We start from the raw sequence: 13,758 nt of genomic DNA, 5'->3' as shown, positions 1-13,758 counted from the left end.
GGTAAGCTCCCACGAAGTGTACAGTGCTAGTGTTTTCGCGTGGTAGTTTCCTTTGTTTTGTGACTCGGGCTGAGGCGGAGGCTCAGGCAAATCGAACATTCGAGTGCCCCTCCTCCTTCTCACCCCGATCACACCGGGCACCCCCGCTCATCATTATTGTTGCTCGTGGGGTTCGTTCGGACTTCGTGCTCTTAAACCTAACCTACCATGTATCCGCAGTGGTTGTTAGCTTGATTGTCAGATTGCTTCGTTACACTGAGCCTCGCCATGCTATTACAGGAGGCAGCAAGGGATTTGCGTGCTCTATCGACAGGAGTGAGCCCTTCGAGCTTGCAACCATCCCCTATTCCCTGAAATTATAGCTTTGCGGATGTCTCGGACTACCACTGGGATCGCTTGGTTCATCCTCAGATCTTCGGAATAGTTGAACCATAGTGAATCACCAATAAAGTAATGTGGGGATCATGAACCGCTGTGGGAAACGCCGAAGTCTCCCGTCGGTGCGCTGAGCATAGCGGGCGCTCGGCGCTGAGAAACATCCGAGAATACCAAGGAAAACAGAGAAGCAGCCCTGCTACCGCCTATCCAACGAGAAGTCTTCCGTTGCGGCTACCGCGTCGAATAGGTTCGTCAAGTATTGTCGTGTTTGGCATGTACTGGAGTGGGATACCAGCCGCCTCATTACTCTATTCTGGTGAGAACGCTGTCATTGGCGGCCCCCCTCCTGTTTACCTGAAATTACCCCATGCTCTCTCCACACCCTCGGTTCTATGGGGGAACTGCTGCTGACGGTTATCCCGCTCATAGCCATCGGACAACTGATAAAACCCCCCATCTGATCCCATGGACCCCTGAAGGCTGCGTATATGTGAGAGGATACAAGTGTAGGAGGAAAATTTCGGCTTGGCTCGTCTTCTTGGCACCGGAGTTCCGTGTCTGTTTGAACTACCCAGCTTCAAGGCACATCTTTCGATGGATCAACCATAGCATTGACGTCGACGACCGCTTCTCTCCGTCCCCCAGTCCTTCTCTCCTCAGCTACACAACCCGACACATATAAGGGGCGATGCAGGAAAAATCAAGCACTGTCGCCGCTTATGCGGCGGGAGCATCTCTTGCGGCTATTGCTTTATTCTATGTCTTCGGGCCCAACTACACTATCGATGGAGACGAGTCACACGACAATTCCCGCAAGAAGAACATTGTTGGCTTGTCCAACCCCGCCAATGACTGCTTCATTAACTCGGTGTTGCAGGCTCTTGCAGGGCTTGGTGATCTACGGGTCTACCTGATCAGAGAGCTCCATAGGCGTGAACTAGACGGTTCTGATATATACAACGAACTTCCCTCACCGGATGATATGCCTCGGGATGCGAAGCCGGACAGGATAAGGGAATTGCAACAGGGCACCATCACCAGAGCTCTCAAGGAGATGCTCGACCGACTGAACGAACGCCCGATCTACAAGAAAACCATATCTGCGCGGCCCTTCATCCAGTCTCTTGAGTATGCCTATCGGACGCGGATCAGTCGTAGTCAGCAGGATGCGCAGGAGTTCTTGCAGATTGTCGCAGAAAGACTTTGCGATGAGTACCACGCCGGCGTTAAAGCACGATTACGAGCGAAGACCATACCGGAGTTAACGCCAGGTCCGGAGTCTGTAGAACCAGGCAATGAGACTTCTTCCAACAGCCCTGCAGAGGTTGAGGTGCGGATTGATGACGGATCTGAGAACGGGTTGCCCGCCATTATCGACAACAAACTCAAAGAAATCGACCACGAGTACGGCTTCCCTTTCGAAGGAAAGCTCGAGTCCCAGATCGAGTGCCTGTTTTGCCACTATCAATACAAGCCTAACCAGACTTCTTTTGTAAATTTGACCTTGCAAGTGCCTCAAAAGAGCTCTACCACGCTTAGCGCCTGCTTTGACGGTTTACTCAAAACTGAATATATCGAAGATTTCAAGTGCGACAAATGTCGATTGCAGCATGCTCTTGAGGTCAAGGCCCAGGAATTGCACCGGACCCGCGCCAAAGATGACCGGGCCAGGCTCGAGGCAGAAATCCAGCAAATTCAGACGGCCCTCGCCACAAACCCAGAAGGTCCTTTGGAGGGTGTAATCTTGCCAGCTTCTGAACTCGCTCCCAAACGAAAAATTGCGAGGCATATGCGGATAACGGCCTTCCCCAAAATCATTGCCATTCATCTTTCGCGATCGATCTTTGACCACAGCAGCTCTACCAAGAACGCAGCCAAAGTATCTTTTCCGGAGCGGCTGCCTTTGGGTGGTATCTTGACCCGAGAATGGTACAAGCTGTTGGCAATTGTCTGTCATAAAGGCAGCCACCATAGCGGGCATTACGAGTCATTCCGACGCAATACCCTTTATCCACCCTTCTCAACGCCAGATGTATTCAGTTCGTACGCTCAGAGTCGGGCAACTAGCGAAAACCCATCCGAGGCGCCTAGCCCTCAGCTAAAGGCTCGCAACTCGTCAGAGAGCGAGCCGGCACCCCTAAGCATCTCGACATCGACAGGGTCACCGACCGGTCCCTCTCAACTGCAACCACCCCCGTCACCGATGCCTCGACCGACATCGAGCCCACGAGTGTCTTTCCAGAGCACTCGCTCGAAGTCGTCAACATCCAAGCAAAACCTATCGCCTGTGTCAGACCCGCACAGCTCATCCTCTACTGAGGGTGGACGCTGGAGCAAGTCATTCTCGCGAGCGTCGTTCACCAGCGATCGCAGTACGCCAGCAACTTCAGTTGAAGCATCGGCCGGATCCAGCAGTCGGCTCCGTCGACGCCGTAAGCAGAACGACCGATGGTGGCGTGTCTCGGACGAGAAAGTCAAAGAATGCAAAACATCCGATGTTTTGGGGATGCAGCGCGAGGTCTACCTCTTGTTCTATGAGATTGAGAAGCCCACGCCTGGCGCGTAAGCGGTCTTCAATTTCACTTCTATTTTATGCATATACGAGGGGGGAAAAGAACAAACGCATACTGGATAAATAGAGGAGTATCTCGGGGGTACATACAAGCCCATTTCACCGACCCATGTAAGGAGCCTAGTCGCGCAGCGGCTCAGGAATGACAGTTATGCAAAAGGAACATCAAAACCATATTAGACAGTACACAGTATTAGACACATGCACGAGGTTCCTACTTCTTATTTTTCAAGATAGTAAAAGCACAGCAATTCTACTACTATCCAGTAACACTCACATTCCCGCGTCCCCTGACTGTCATACGACGGGCACGACCGCTAATGCAGTGCGCCCCTTGAAAAACAGGGAACCTAATCACCTCATCACCGCCTTAGTCAGTGCAGGGAGCCCCCGGAACCGCCTCCCGTCCCAACAACACTCCCTGATTGGAGCGCACAACACTTTTCTGTTCCAGGTTCCGAATATCCCTGCCATCATTTCAATATTTATTATTGTTTATTCTGGTGTGTTACTACTATTGAATTTCTCCAACACCGCATAATCTCACCGACCTAGTTTCCGCAACCCTTATCGCAAATTTTCTAATTTTCTTTTCTTTCCCTTTTCTCTCATACTTTGTCAATTTGTTCTGCCTACTTACCAATTCCTCTATCAATTCGGGTGTAGGCATCACATACTACATCTCACCTTACCGTCTTTCATAACCCAAAAAAAGGCGAAATACAAAACACACCATCACACAATGCCTCCCAAACGCGCAGCATCTAGCGCCTCAAAGGCCAAAACCGAGACTGCCTCGAAGACTGCTGCTGCCGACAAGGTGAAGAAGACCGCCAACACCAGCGCGAGCGCAAAACCCCAGGCTTCTTCGAGGAAGCGTAAGGCTGCAGACTCTGTGGAAGAGACGACAACGTCAGGGGCTGCACCAGCGGCGCCGGCGCGCGTGACCAAGAAGCAGAAGGGTGAGTTCAATCGATCAATTGCGTTGCGAAATTAGTGTCCTGCTTTGTTTTGGGGTTTGTTTTTGTGGCGCGTTCGATGATGTTGCTCCGCGGAATGTTGAGCTAACGGGTATTTGTTTCGTTCCGGTAGAAGCTCTGGCCGTCATCAACCACGCACCTACTCAGCGCCTCGATGTGTATGTCTTTGGAACGAATTGCTACGGTGAATTGGGTCTTGGTGATGCGACGAAAAAGTCTGAAATTCCTGGTCCGGTCCTGAACCCGAAGCTGCCCGCGGATTCGGTCGGTGTCGTGCAGTTGGCTATCGGTGGTGTGCACTCGGCTGCTCTTACGCACGATAACAAGATCCTTACTTGGGGTGTCAATGATGAGGGTACACTGGGTAGAGATACAAAGGAGGAGCGCAAGGTGGAGGAGAACGGTGATGGCGTGAATGGCGATGAGGCTAAGGAGGAGTCGGACTCGGACTCTGATGATGATGATGAGGTTGACCTCAACATGAAGGAGGCGACTCCCACGGCTGTGGACTCTGCTCTCTTCCCTGAAGGTACTGTTTTCACACAGATCACCGCGACGGATAGTGCCACTTTTGCTCTCACTCAGGAGGGTCGTGTCTATGGTTGGGGTACATTCAGAGTGAGTTGCCACGCTTATTTTTGAATCATTGTTATTTTTGATCTAACTGGGAACAGGGAAGCAACGGTGTGATCGGTTTCTCTCCCGAGACGAAGATTCAAAGACAGCCAGTCTTGGTCCCCGGTCTCGAGAAAGTGACACAGCTTGCGTCTGGTGCACAACACGTCCTGGCGCTCACGGCGAAGGGCGCTGTTTTGACCTGGGGTTGTGAGGAGCAGAACCAGCTTGGTCGGAGAATTTCTGGACGTCTGCACGGCAAGCTCGAGAGTCTCATCCCGGGACAGTGCGCTCTTCCGTCGGATGTCGTGAGCATCGGAACTGGTTCTTACCACTCCTTTGCTGTCCGCAAGAACGGTCGCGTGCACGCCTGGGGTTCTAACAACTTCGGGCAGACGGCCGTTCCGATGAGCGCTGGAGAAAGCGATGCCGTTGTGCTCTACCCGACGGAAGTCAAGTCTTTCCGCAAGCACAGCAAGATTGTCTCCATCTGCGGTGGAAAGGACCACAGTGTGGCTGTCACCGAAGACGGAAAGTGCCTTTCATGGGGACGCGTGGATAACAAGGCTCTTGGTATCCCACTGGCGGACATGCCGGAGGAGGAGCTTGTGCACGATGAGCATGGACGGCCCCGTATCCTGACGGTGCCAACTCCCCTCACCGACATCAAGGAAGAGGTTGTCTTCGCGACAGCTTCCAGTGACCACTCCTTTGCTATCACCAAAGACGGTCAGGCGTACAGCTGGGGTTTCAACGTACAGCGTCAGGCCGGCCACCGCGATGTGGATGAGGTTGAACGGCCAACCCTCCTCCAAAACAAGCACGTTAACGGAAAGAAGCTGGTTGGAGCCGCAGGAGGAGGGCAGTTCAGTATGCTTGTTGGAGCCTACTCGCCGCAAGTGAACGGAACCGATGCTTGATATTTCTTGATGCGATTTTTGCAATAGTTCTGTTACCCATTTGAATTGAGCTCTATGTATTATTATGTGACAGTAGTTACACTCCAATCACGAGAATTTTTGGGGATTTGCGCTCCTAGTAGGAAGTGGATACTGATTGTATGCGTAAACACAACACTACAGACATGAACTAGCTGCTTCGATGCCGTTGGGGTTAGTTTTCCTCGGGTCTCGAACAATCCTGACTAGCCAGCCCGTCATCCGGACCATGCAGGTTGAACGTTTCGCCGGTGGTTATCCGGTTTTAGGCCCGGAATACTACAAGGACGAGGATATCCCCAACCCGGGGTTACCCAAGGCTCCACATATCGGCGGAAGAGCACCCCCTCTTTATCTTATTTTCAGATCAGCTGGACCGGGGAAGGACAATCTAGGCCGTGACCGGCAGAAAAGCAACGAAGTGGTTGGAACATCCTGCAACGAGAACGGAGGAAAATTCCCGCTGAATTCTCCGGTGTTGGATGAAGCACGAAAGAAATACGGAGAGAACTGGGTCAATGTTTTCGCAGGCAGGAACCCAAAAGGGGCCAGTAGCCGAAATGGTTGTCCAGTGCAACCGGTTGACCATTGATCACAGCGACGTGATGATGTACCCTCTAGCCCTGTCTATGCTGCTGTGTGCAGACCCTGATGAGAAACTACGTACCTGCTATGTAGGTGTAAGGCGGAGTACTGTATCCACCTTTCTAGCAGGCCAGCAGCAATACTGCTGCTTTGATTTCTGGACGATAGAAAGTCGGACCGAAGGCAAGGCAGCCTGAATGATGTCATGTGATGGGCGCGGGGATTCCCGGGAGAATTATGCAGCCTGAGGCAGCCCACAGCGTCATTGCGGGCTTCCGAATGAACCCCACCATAGCAGGCAGGAAAGGGAACAAGATGGAAGCATCATCATAGCCTCGGACTAGATTTGTCCGGTGTTGAAGACTTTAAAAAGATCTCTACAAGATCCCGGATAGAAATTGGAAATTTCTTCCCCCCTTCCCTCCAAGTCTCTTCTTTACCCCTTCTTGATCTGCAATCATCTCTCATTCAATAGCATCACCACGAACAGCTCTCTCCCGTGGAACCCCAACCGGTCACTGAAATCATACTGAACACATCATTCCCCACCACCCGGTGAGTCCTTCGAGTACCGTTGGCCCCTCCATGTCCCAAGTTCCCCCCCTCCTGGTCCTGCGTTGCCCCTCCTTGCCCGTGCTCGTCATTTAAATGTCCAGCTCCGTATTCGTCGCTCGGTAAAGCTTTTAGTCCTCTGCCACAGAATTTATTTGGTTCCTCTGTCTCGCTCCTCCTCCTGTTGTCCTCTTCTATTCTTCTCCATTCATCAATCCATCAATTACTCATCAGTTTACCTCCTTTAGTCCTCATCTACAAACTATCACAATGGGTGTCCTTGAACAGCTCTCCCGCAAGTCCGGTGTCATCGTTGGTGATGACGTTCTCCGTCTCTTCAACTACGCTAAGGAGAAGGGCTTTGCTATCCCCGCCATTGTAGGTCTCACCACCCCTCAATTTCATCCCGCAAAACCAGACTCCAGTGACTAACAGCGGCCCCCTTCACTTTAGAACGTGACTTCCTCCTCCACCGTCGTCTCTTGCCTTGAGGCTGCTCGCGACCAGAAGTGCCCCATCGTCCTCCAGGTCTCCCAGGGTGGTGCTGCCTACTTCGCTGGCAAGGTACGTTTGGGAACATTCTTCCTGACCTATAGGTGCTCTCCTTTGAAGCCAGAAACAGCCACTGACTGTTCATGATAGGGTGTCAGCAACGATGGCCAGAAGGCCTCCATTGCCGGTGGTATCGCCGCTGCCCACTACATCCGCAGCATTGCTCCCACCTACGGCGTCCCCGTCGTCCTCCACACCGACCACTGCGCCAAGAAGCTCCTTCCCTGGCTCGATGGTCTCCTCGACGCGGATGAGGAGTACTTCAAGCTCCACGGCGAGCCCCTCTTCTCCAGCCACATGATCGACCTGTCTGAGGAGCCCGTCGACTACAACATCCAGACCACCGCCGCTTACCTCAAGCGTGCTGCCCCCATGAAGCAGTGGCTCGAGATGGTATGTGTCACTGTCATTGCTACTAGATAAGATCGTCGACTGACTCTATTTAGGAAATCGGTATCACCGGTGGTGAGGAGGATGGTGTCAACAACGAGGATGTTGACAACAACTCCCTGTACACTCAGCCCGAGGACATCCTTGCCATCCACAACGCCCTTGCTCCCATCAGCCCCTACTTCTCCATTGCCGCTGGTTTCGGTAATGTGCACGGTGTCTACAAGCCCGGCAACGTCCGTCTCCACCCCGAGCTTCTCCAGAAGCACCAGGCCTACGTCAAGGAGAAGACCGGCTCCTCCTCTGACAAGCCCGTCTTCTTTGTCTTCCACGGTGGCTCCGGCTCTTCCAAGGAGGAGTACAAGGAGGCTATCAGCTACGGTGTTGTCAAGGTCAACCTTGACACTGACATGCAGTTCGCCTACATGTCCGGTATCCGTGACTACATGCTCAACAAGAAGGACTACCTCCTGACCGCTGTCGGTAACCCCGACGGTGAGGACAAGCCCAACAAGAAGTTCTTCGACCCCCGCGTCTGGGTTCGTGAGGGTGAGAAGACCATGTCCAAGCGTGTCCAGGTTGCTCTGGAGGACTTCAACACTGCTGGCCAGCTGTAAAAAGGTCTTGACGTTTACCTGATGTGATGTGCCTTCGGAATATGACGAAACCAGATACCAGTACATAAAATGACAATTTAAGAACGGCAAAAATATGTTGTTTGTTTGACCGTAACCTGGAGCCATGATACGGGGCCCCATTGGCTGCCTCTGTGGGGATGTTTGATGTTGTTGATTGATACGGAGTTCTGAGAGCGGTGATGATGATGCTGATGATGATGTATGTAGTACTCCGTAAGTAGTCTGAAGACGAATAAAGTAATGTCTGCTGTATGTAACTTAATGCGCACGTTGTGATCATTTCGGCAGCGTAACCGAGCCATGACTTCATGGACCCGTGTTCGCTCCAATCAGCCGTAGGTAATGGAGTTTGTCTCAGGACATCAATTCACGCAAACATGAGCCCTTTCCCGCTCTGTATGTATAAATAGAATACTCGGGTGTGATGCTGTCAGCTTGGACCCATGATCACCATCGAGATCGCCAGTGAGAGGAAGGCTATTCCGTCTATATCAGCTCTGCTTGTCTCAACTGTATCTTGCACCAATGCAATCAATTCCTTTCCCGTTGCCACCATCATCTGTGCGCGGCTAATAGAATCCCTAGACCATGGGGTCATTGTGTTGGACCCTGAAACCTGATCGACTAAGTGGTTCTGGTGCTCCCAATTTTCATGACTTCAGCTTCTCTGTCCCCCTTCTCTGACTGTGTAAGCGGGATCCTCACTACTATTGGCAATAGTAGTAAAATAGCCGTGCACCAAGTAGAGTACAAAGTATCCGTGGTGCGAAAAGGGGTTACATAATTCGAGGGATCAGATAGCCACATCAGCCGGTACATGGCTATCATGAGGTGCCGTCATTCTCTTCTACTGTGCCCAATGAGACTGAGATTCGCTAACAGGGCCCGTTTTCTTTCACTTGATGGAATGGAAAGAAGTGCTTTCTTCTGTTCTCCATCTGACCCAGAGCCACAGAGTTGCTGGTCAGCCACACAGGTAAGTATGGTCAGGTAAGGTACCCGGACAGCATTGCCATGTATTGCGACCAATCAAGCCAACGGACTCCCCGAAATACCAGACTCCACTGGGTGTAAGTGCCAAGAATGTGTCTCAGAAAGGCAGCGCTAGTCCGAAGATGATCAGAAATTGTTCCAGACTGGCTGGCAATGGCTGACCGGGATTGGCCCACCAAAATAGCAAGCCGGTCGAGGATGGGGCATGAACCAACCAAATTGCCCGAGTGGATCAGGGCTGTTGTGGTTTTTGCTTTTTTGTCACTGAACTTGCTGGAAAGTCTGTTTTTGAGGCGAGCACTGCTGGCACGGTCACCGAGTGACCCTGAAAACCCGTGCGGCAGAGGAACGAGCATGGAGGGCCTGAAGGATATAGAAGGGGGAGGGGAGAAAATAGTTGAATACATCTGCAATCAAGCAGCAGGGGAGATCAAGCTTCCTACATTCTAGATCGGCCGTCCCCGGTCATGCGAGGACCAATGACACCACAGACAGCGTATCACTACTTAGTTAATTAATGCATTTCCGACCGAGCCTGCCTGTCAATCGGGCCTGATACGTACCGGAGGTACGTAAGTAAGACCGTCCATCGATCCCCAGAAGAATGGATTGATGGGCAACGGCCACTCCAACCTTGTCGGCGTCGTGTGTTCCAGACCCGCCTCCAACAAAACCCACTCGGGCCCTCTTGCTTCTCCATCATCATTCAGTTTCTTCCGTGGCCATCAGTTCCTTTATCTGGTTCGGTTTCACTCTCGTTTTCTTCCCTTCTCTTCCGGTGGCATCGTCCCTTCTTTCTTTGTCTATCTCATCCTCCCCTCGTTTCTCCTGTTCTGCTCCCTCGATGCCGCCTCGTCTCGCCCGCCATCATGCATCCTAGCGCTCTTCAGCAGCGCGATGACCCCACGGAGCAATTCCTGAAGCTCATCTCGAATCCTTTCTCGTCTGCCGTATGTTTTTTTCCCCTCGCCCACCCGCCTCTTTCAGCCTCCGACAGCCAGCTAAGACATTTTTATAGTTCCAAGTCAACGCCATCTGGGCTTCATTAGCCACCTCCGCGGGCTTCTCCATTCTCTTGGCCTTATTGTTCTCCCTCTTCCGCCCTCGCCATTCGGTTGTCTATGCGCCCAAGGTGAAACATGCCGATAACAAACACACTCCGCCGCCAGTGGGCAGGGGCTTCTTCGCCTGGCTCAAGCCTGTGCTGCGGACCAAGGAGCCGGCGTTGGTCGACTGCATTGGGCTCGATGCCACCATGTTTGTTCGCTTCGCCAAAATGTGCCGGAATATCTTTATCTTCCTGAGCATCATCGGCTGCGGCTTGATGATTCCGCTCAATCTCACACAGAGCACGGGTGATACAGTGTCCCAGTATGGTGCCTTCTCGACGATGACCGTGCTTTACGTTACGTCAGACGCAATCTGGGGCCAGGTGATTTGCGCGTGGGCCTTCGATGCGATCATTGCTTTCTTTCTCTGGAGAAATTACAAAAGCGTGCTGGCGCTGCGGAGGAAGTATTTTGAGAGTCCCGAATACCAGCGCAGTCTCCATGCGCGAACCTTGATGGTGCGTTGAAGCAATCCTATAGACACGATGTACCTGTACTGACCTATTGCGCCGGCAGATTACTGATATTCCTCCCGCAGCTCGAGGGGATGAAGGTGTTCTGCGTTTGACGGATGACGTAAATCCAACCGCCGCCGTCCCGCGAGCCTCCATCGGCCGTAACGTCAAGGGGCTGCCTCGTCTGATTAAGGAACACGACGAAACTGTGCGCGAACTCGAAGCAGTCCTGGCCAAATACCTTAAACACCCAGATCGGCTTCCACCGAAACGTCCGACTATGCGCCCCCCGCGAAAGGAAAGAAAGGAGCACACTAACGGCCGCGTGGATGCGATTGATTATTTGACGGATAAGATCAAAAGACTGGAAGAAGAGATTAAGCATGTTCGATCATCGATTGATCGGCGCAATGCCATGCCCTTTGGTTTTGTCAGCTGGGATATGATTGAGCATGCCCACGCTGTTGCTTATACCGCGCGCAAAAAGCACCCAGAAGGAACTACAATCGTTCTGGCGCCCCGGCCCGATGACCTCATTTGGGAAAACCTGCCACTGTCGAAGGCTGCGCGCAAGTGGAAGCGGTTTCTTAGTGCAATCTGGGTGTCGCTTCTTACGCTGGTGTACGTCGTACCTAACGGCTTGATTGCAATCTTCTTGTCCAATTTGAACAACCTGGCCTCGGTCTGGCCGGCATTCCGGACTTCGATGGATAACAGTCCTTACATCTGGGCTGCAGTCCAGGGTATCCTGTCCCCTGCCGTTACCTCCCTTGTTTACATTGTCTTGCCTATCATCTTCCGTCGGTTGGCAATCCGAGCCGGCGATGTCACCAAGACCTCGCGAGAGCGCCATGTTCTCAACAAGCTCTACACTTTCTTCGTCTTCAACAATTTGATCGTCTTTTCCTTGTTTTCTGCGGCGTGGACATTCGTGTCCGCCGTCATTGATGCAGAGCGCTCCGATGAAAACGCCTGGCAAGCGATCAAAGACGGGAAACTCTATATCAAGATCGTGAACGCTCTGTGCCAGGTCTCGCCATTTTGGGTGACATATTTGCTGCAGCGTAATCTCGGAGCCACAATCGACCTCATTCAGCTGGTCTCGGTCTTTTGGGTCTGGTTCTCCAAGACGTTTCTCTCGCCAACGCCTCGGCAGGCGATTGAATGGACAGCCCCGCCGGCTTTTGACTACGCAAGCTACTATAACTACTTCTTGTTCTACGCGACCGTGGCCCTCTGCTTCGCTACCTTGCAGCCGATTGTCCTCCCGGTCACTGCTTTGTACTTTGGCCTGGATGCGATGATGAAGAAATACATGCTTCTGTATGTCTTCGTGACGAAGACGGAGTCTGGAGGGCAGTTCTGGCGGGTTTTGTTCAACCGCATGCTCTTTGCCGTGATCCTCTCCAACATTATCATCATCATCGTGGCTACCGCCAAGGGCACGTGGACTATGGTTTATTGCGTGATCCCTCCTCCTCTCCTGATGTTGGGCTTCAAGTTTTATTGCATGAGAAAGTTCGACGACGATATCACATTCTACAACCGCGCGAACTTGACAGATGCTGAAGCGCTGGCGGTCAGCAAGCCGAACAAGAAGGCATCTGAGCGGCTCAACTCCAAGTTCGGCCACCCGGCTCTCTACAAGCCGCTCATCACGCCGATGGTGCACGCCAAGGCTGCGGAGGCCTTGAAGCGTATCTATAGCGGCCGGCTGGGAACTTTCGAGGGCGAAGGTGAATATTCCGACATCGCGATGGATGCCATGTCGTCTTCACACCCGGGCAAGTCGATGATGGACGATGCAAACGCAGCAGCTCCGTTCGAAGTGGTCCCGGAGAACCATTTGGATTTCTCGTACTACAAGAACCGCCCGGACTTCCGGGACGAATTTGGCGGAGGTATCTACGGCCGGCCCGACGATCTGATGACCGAACGCTCGCACACACCGGCCAGTGCGCTGGGAGAATGGTCGCCAACCTCCTCGCGGGCATCATCTCCCGCTCCATCGCTGCCGTCGTCGCTGTCCGGCTTGAAGCCACATGACGCATACGACCCGACATTGAATGACCATATTCATCCCGCCTTCCGCGTACCGGCCCCGATGAGCGGTGGATTCTACCAGCAGCGAAACGAGAGCGAGACGGAGCTGCTCCATCACGCGCAGGGCCCGGCGGTGAACGAGACGGTGACGCCGCTGGATCGGTGGCGGACGAGGGGATATGGACCTGTAGAGCAGGACGACCCCAGCTTCACCTCGTACGAACACTACCGGATGCCACGGTAAATGATCTTGATTTACAGCGATAACGATTGTGCATAGATATTGGGCTGGGATATGGGCGGAGTACGGAAGACATGTGCCTACGACTTTTTGATTAGAATTGCTGTACATAAATTGCATATAAGCATATTCCTGGACATTTATCAAAAATTATACCTGCTTGTTGAATATAAATAGTCTGTGTTCCCTACAGTCAGCTTATAGTAGTGTGGTTCGTGCACCCCCGCGGAAGGTGCTGACGAATTGCCCGATTTGGCAGAGGTCTTATCCTCGCCAAGTCGGCCGGCGATCATCGAATCCCAGCAATTCCCCCCTGTTCACCAGGGTTGTATCCAAGCCTCATCGCCTCCGGTGAGGCCACCGCCTGTGATTTCTCTTCTCCGCACATGAAAGTCCGACCTTCGTTCGTTAGCTACCTACCTTGCATCACACCACCGTTTGCCCGCCTTTTCTGCCTGCCCGCCCTGTCGCCGGATCTCCGGACCCCAAGCCGGGCTTCCCAGCATCCACAGTATATCTACACGATCCTTCCTGCCAGCTCAGCAGCGTAACCCACCACATCCTTTCATTAACTGCAACGGTCTCTCCGAGCGAAATACCTCTCCTCATAACTTCACCTGCATCCCGCAAGGACACTGCACCGCCTCTGACCGCCACACCGATTCCGATGCAAATACCCCAATACTCCAATCCACCTTCCTAGTGGTCTGCTTCGAT

At 52.7% G+C, this 13,758-nt stretch overlaps 5 protein-coding genes across 5 annotated transcripts; all 5 read left to right on the top strand.

Moving 5' to 3' along the window:
• Positions 1–1,066: 1,066 nt before the first annotated feature.
• UBP16 (putative ubiquitin C-terminal hydrolase) lies at positions 1,067–2,944 on the top strand (the record flags this gene model as incomplete). Its single annotated transcript, XM_041689190.1, has 1 exon — positions 1,067–2,944. The coding sequence occupies one exon, from the start codon at positions 1,067–1,069 to the stop codon at positions 2,942–2,944; it is 1,878 nt and encodes a 625-aa protein (XP_041537338.1).
• A 748-nt stretch (positions 2,945–3,692) lies between these two features.
• AKAW2_10617A (uncharacterized protein) lies at positions 3,693–5,465 on the top strand (the record flags this gene model as incomplete). Its single annotated transcript, XM_041689179.1, has 3 exons — positions 3,693–3,912; positions 4,043–4,548; positions 4,605–5,465. 3 exons carry the CDS (start codon positions 3,693–3,695, stop codon positions 5,463–5,465), a joined length of 1,587 nt encoding a protein of 528 aa, XP_041537337.1.
• A 181-nt stretch (positions 5,466–5,646) lies between these two features.
• On the top strand, positions 5,647–6,075 carry AKAW2_10616A (uncharacterized protein; the record flags this gene model as incomplete). Its single annotated transcript, XM_041689168.1, has 1 exon — positions 5,647–6,075. The coding sequence occupies one exon, from the start codon at positions 5,647–5,649 to the stop codon at positions 6,073–6,075; it is 429 nt and encodes a 142-aa protein (XP_041537336.1).
• An 815-nt stretch (positions 6,076–6,890) lies between these two features.
• FBA1 (fructose-bisphosphate aldolase FBA1) lies at positions 6,891–8,179 on the top strand (the record flags this gene model as incomplete). The annotated part of the gene is made up of 4 exons (XM_041689157.1): positions 6,891–6,998; positions 7,074–7,184; positions 7,263–7,565; positions 7,619–8,179. 4 exons carry the CDS (start codon positions 6,891–6,893, stop codon positions 8,177–8,179), a joined length of 1,083 nt encoding a protein of 360 aa, XP_041537335.1.
• Positions 8,180–10,062: 1,883 nt separating this feature from the next.
• On the top strand, positions 10,063–13,044 carry AKAW2_10614A (putative DUF221 domain protein; the record flags this gene model as incomplete). Its single annotated transcript, XM_041689146.1, has 3 exons — positions 10,063–10,143; positions 10,212–10,760; positions 10,819–13,044. The coding sequence occupies 3 exons, from the start codon at positions 10,063–10,065 to the stop codon at positions 13,042–13,044; spliced, it is 2,856 nt and encodes a 951-aa protein (XP_041537334.1).
• Positions 13,045–13,758: the final 714 nt, after the last annotated feature.

Source organism: Aspergillus luchuensis, chromosome 1 (genome assembly GCF_016861625.1).
Source record: "Aspergillus luchuensis IFO 4308 DNA, chromosome 1, nearly complete sequence".
In the NCBI taxonomy this organism is placed as follows: Eukaryota; Fungi; Ascomycota; class Eurotiomycetes; order Eurotiales; family Aspergillaceae; genus Aspergillus; species Aspergillus luchuensis.
This window is presented reverse-complemented; position numbering and strand designations above follow the sequence as displayed.